The sequence below is a fragment of the Limulus polyphemus genome, unplaced genomic scaffold, assembly GCF_000517525.1.
Source record: "Limulus polyphemus unplaced genomic scaffold, Limulus_polyphemus-2.1.2 Scaffold36, whole genome shotgun sequence".
Taxonomy (NCBI): Eukaryota; Metazoa; Arthropoda; class Merostomata; order Xiphosura; family Limulidae; genus Limulus; species Limulus polyphemus.
This window is the reverse complement of record NW_013665646.1, coordinates 1211214-1215679: the sequence shown is the minus strand read 5'-3', so window position 1 is coordinate 1215679 and position 4466 is coordinate 1211214. Positions and strand designations below refer to the sequence as shown.

The following is a 4466-nucleotide window of genomic DNA, read 5'->3' as shown; positions in this document are numbered from 1 at the left end:
GTTACATAATGAACACAGTGTAACTTACTGTACTGGGTGATTAGTTCACGTGGTGAACACAGTGTAACTTACTGTACTGGGTGATCAGTTCACATAGTGAACACAGTGTAACTTACTGTACTGGGTCGTTAGTTCACGTGGTCATCTCGAACTACACCAAACATTTTAATGTACTGTGTTTCAAATGTTAGTTCCTATGGCGATCACAAACAACATTGGGCAGCTTATTATATTTTATTGATAATTCACATAGCTTTACTGTACAGTCTTGAGTCATTAATTGGGAATAACCCGCCCACAAAAGAACAATGTTAGTATAATATACTTCCTTAGGAAATATACATTTTCTCAACTGCCTCTGCTTCAAAAGTTGGATCGAAACCTAAAACAACAATTAATTAATAAAAGTACGAACATTTAAATGCTACAGTTTTATTAAGAATGACAACCCTCTTTTTGTTATCAAACCTTTACAAAACCTGTAAGAGAAAAAAATAATATTGATGATTTTCACATTTGATGGCATGAGCTAAAACCCGCCTCCGCCCCCAGAAAAACAGCGCTATGTCTACGGACTGACAACGCTAGAAACTGGATTTCGATACCCGTGGTTGGCAGAGCACAGATAGCCCATTGTGTAGCTTTGTACTTAACTTTAAACAAACAAACAAAAGCTAAAACCCTCCACCTAATAAAGCGAGAATCTATAATTAAACGTTACACTCTGAAAGTTCAATGTATGTCATTTTGTCTGAGTTATCACTATTCTATAGAGAAAATGTGCACGTTATTTTAAACAGCAACTTTCTGAAATACGTTATTCTATAATTACTCTGTATATTGAATAACAATTTTGTATTCACTCTCCTACACCTTGTTTCACAATATAAGAATAAGTTATTGGACAATTGTCCTTGTACAAATGATCCATTGGACTCCCTTCTCCAGGCTTATATTGTTGTCTTTGAACTAAACTATTCCAGATATGTACAATATAGCTATCCTTCCAGATTTTGTTTAAGGACTCAGAAACACTGGGATCAAAAAATAGTTTTCTCTGAGAAAAATTAATAGGATAAAAAGCTGGAACGGGAAAGAGATGAACTCCGTAACATGTGAATCCAGGTGCAAAGTATTTGTTTTCCTTCTCACAAGCTCCTTGGATAACTCTGGTCAATAACTTAGGACCGTTGTGACACCAGATTGTTGGACTATATTCTTTAACAAATCGTTCCATGCATTCAATGAGAAATGGACTGTCTTTCTGTGCTTTAATGATAGCATTGTTCACAACTGATAAAGTTTGAAAACCAGCGTAAGCAGGCAAGTTAGGAAGTGGTTTTCTTGTTATACAGTCAGAGTCGATGGCTACACCACCGTACTTTTTAAGCAAAACAAATTTCAATCCATCGGATAAGACATTGTTTTTTTTTATAGTTATGTTCAGTATTCCACTTTCATACCAGTTAGCTAAAGGTGTTCCCGATAAAACGAATTTAAAATTCAGTGATTTAAATTCAACGTTTTCAATTTGTGATACTATTTGGAAAGGTTTGTCGTCCTTTAGCTGACTCACGTTTTTACAAGCATATAAGAACTGGATCCTGTTTGTAGGGTGATGTTTTGCTGCAGACTCAATAGAGCAGGCTTCTCTAGTTGTAAGGTGACATCTACCAGAAGTTTCAAAAAAGAACATATTTTCTGGTTTTGTCACATTTTTCATTCTTATGAATATTTGGCGACCTGAAAGAATAATAAGTGAGTAATGATCCAATTATTTTCTATACATCTACTGCTTTTTAATATGTTCAGTACAGTTTATCGATACAAAAGTAGTGAAACTTCGTAGAGAAAACTAGAAAAGTTTATTTACAAATATTATTAATCTGCAGCTTTAAGTTACACAATCCTTTCGCCGTGTTGCATAAAATATAATAAAATCTTGAACTGATTCGAATAGCGATTAAAATCTTTGACATCTAAGTCAGACAACTAAATTTCAGCTCGAATGCAATTATCTAGTTATTTAACCTGATATGAACTATATAGTACCAACTTAGTGTTTGACTATTGCAATTTGATCAAGGTTTATTTCACCTAGCGAAGCAACAGAATGTCCGCCATTACTACCAAGGTCCAGGACTCGACTTAGGGCTCTGGAAGCTTGAAAGTAGTTTTCTTAATTTTGATTCATTTTTACTGGGACAGATTGAAAAGTGGAGAAGGGTGGCGGGCACCCAGCTTCTTACGCCACTGAGTTAGTATTTTATTAATGCAGTTTGATAAACACATTCAATATTTAAAGATGTGATTAGATTTTTAAAGAAAAGCTACACAATACGTTTTTACTTTACAGGGAACTGAACTCCGGATTTATGCATTTTAAAACCAGAAAGTTAACGCTGATCTCCCGAAGGACTATTTCAACTAAAGTTAAGTGACATTTTTATTGCACACAAAAAAAGAATCTGTAATAAAACTGTTTAGTGATGTGCTAAAGTATATTACGTTTTCAGAAAGTATATACAAATATATCTTCTTCAATTCTTGCTCTATTATAAATTTGTATCCTTATAACATTCTTTATTCTTGCTTCTGAAGGTGATCCATTGCAGGCAGAAAACATTAAAAACAAGTTCGTCTTTCAAAAATCTCACTGGTTTAAACTGATCTCAAAGCAGTATTGAATGTCTTTGAAAAGCCCCAAACGTGAAGACGATCTTTTGGGTTACAAGTCGTTTTTGGACAATAAGCAAATTATATCGTGACAAAGCATGCTATTATCAAATTCACAAAACACTGTTCTCTGTATTAGTTCTAATATTTCAACAACGCTTTTTATATAAACTTCGAGCATTTCGTCTGTTTCAATTCTAGTAAAACCAAGTTTGTTAACTTTTGTCATCATATATGAAAAAAATAAATAAAAACGAAATAAAATTACAGAGTAGCATACACAAAATAATTGTTGTTGTTTGTTATAACGCACAAAGCTCCGCAAAGGTCTATCTCTTTTCTGCCCACCACGGGTATCGAAACCCAGTTTCTAGCGTTGTAAGTTCCCAGACATACCGCTGTATCACTGGGGGACGGAAGAATTGTTATATAAGATATTGTGACGTGTAGTTTCAGCATGTGAACGTATGGATCAGTGGCTGGGTTTAAGTAATGGACTGCTGATTCTGTTTGATATCCTCAAATTCAGCTCAGACTAATGTACAGACCTAGCTTCCGCATTAGACCATATTTGAATATAACGATCAAATACCTAAACTTTTACGTTCGTGGTTCGCGTAAACGTATACGTGTAAGGTCACGTGTACGTTGACAAAATAAACCGCCCCTTCAAAACTGGGTAGAATTAGAAATGACAGAAATAACATGGGGGTGCAAGTGGCCTAGTGCTGAACATGTCGAATATCACTCTGCTTATATCCCATTGTCGAAAGTAGTACTGAGTACTTTGGGTGCGTTATGAGAGTGACTGTCAGTACTCACAATTCGATTAGAGTAGCCCAAGATTAGTCGGTGGACGATGCTAACTAATCTCTTTATCACTAGTTTATCAATACAAAAGTAGGGACGACTATGAGTAGATAGCACTTGTGTTGCATCTCTCGAATTTCCGAAAAAAAAACACAATGACATCTGATTGCTACCATAGAATGTTTATACTGCTTGGTCTAGGTGAAAAACTTAAAAATAGATAACAATGACAGTCTAACTACAAACAGTTAATAAAAATTCAAAGACCGATTAATTAGATCTATTCTACGTGACATCGTATTTGTATGGAGAAGTTTCTTTATTAGATAAACAACAATCTGATTATTGTTCAGTGACAGTTAAATTTGCGTCTGAGATTTAATATAACTTTTAAACTCTCATCAAGTTACATCCATATATATTCAAAACGTTCAGTTTACCTACCTGATAGCCACATACTCCAATAGAATGTAAAAAGAACACAGCCGTTTAGAAATAAACTGAATATGATTATTCTCGATACCATTCCTCTTCGTTTGTCGACACAAAGAAACACCATGTTCTATGTTTGAAGACATAAAATAATTCCAGCTATCATTCTATGAATACAATGTTTAACACCTATCTTAAAGTTTTGTTTTTAATAACGTTAAGAAATTCTTTAAAAATTCAGAACTTTCTTTCAACGAGAAGATAATGTTATGGTTATACGTATTGTAAAACAATATCGGAACACCAAATTATTCCGTTTGTAGAGAGTGGAACCAGATACTGTTCAAACTTGTATCTACAAAAGTTAGCTAAAAACTCCAAACTGGAATACTCACCAAGTTATTACAGTGGTTCCTTATAAGTGTTTATTTACATTCAAATAACTTATTTTTATATACTTAACGGGGAAAATCAAACGTATTACTTATAGTTCAAATTCGATGACGAGGAACCCACTTTGAGACTAATAATGGCTGGAGATGGCTTGA

At 34.2% G+C, this 4466-nt stretch overlaps 1 protein-coding gene across 1 annotated transcript; it reads right to left on the bottom strand.

Moving 5' to 3' along the window:
- Positions 1-859: 859 nt before the first annotated feature.
- On the bottom strand, positions 860-1723 carry LOC106460918 (lactosylceramide 4-alpha-galactosyltransferase-like). Its single transcript, XM_013920679.1, has one exon. It carries the CDS (start codon positions 1721-1723, stop codon positions 860-862), a length of 864 nt encoding a protein of 287 aa, XP_013776133.1.
- Between the last annotated feature and the right edge of the window lie 2743 nt (positions 1724-4466).

Excerpts from the sequence above, each read along its gene's own strand:
- LOC106460918 (XM_013920679.1), bottom strand. The coding sequence starts at position 1,723 with ATGAAAAATGTGACAAAACCAGAAAATATGTTCTTTTTTGAAACTTCT.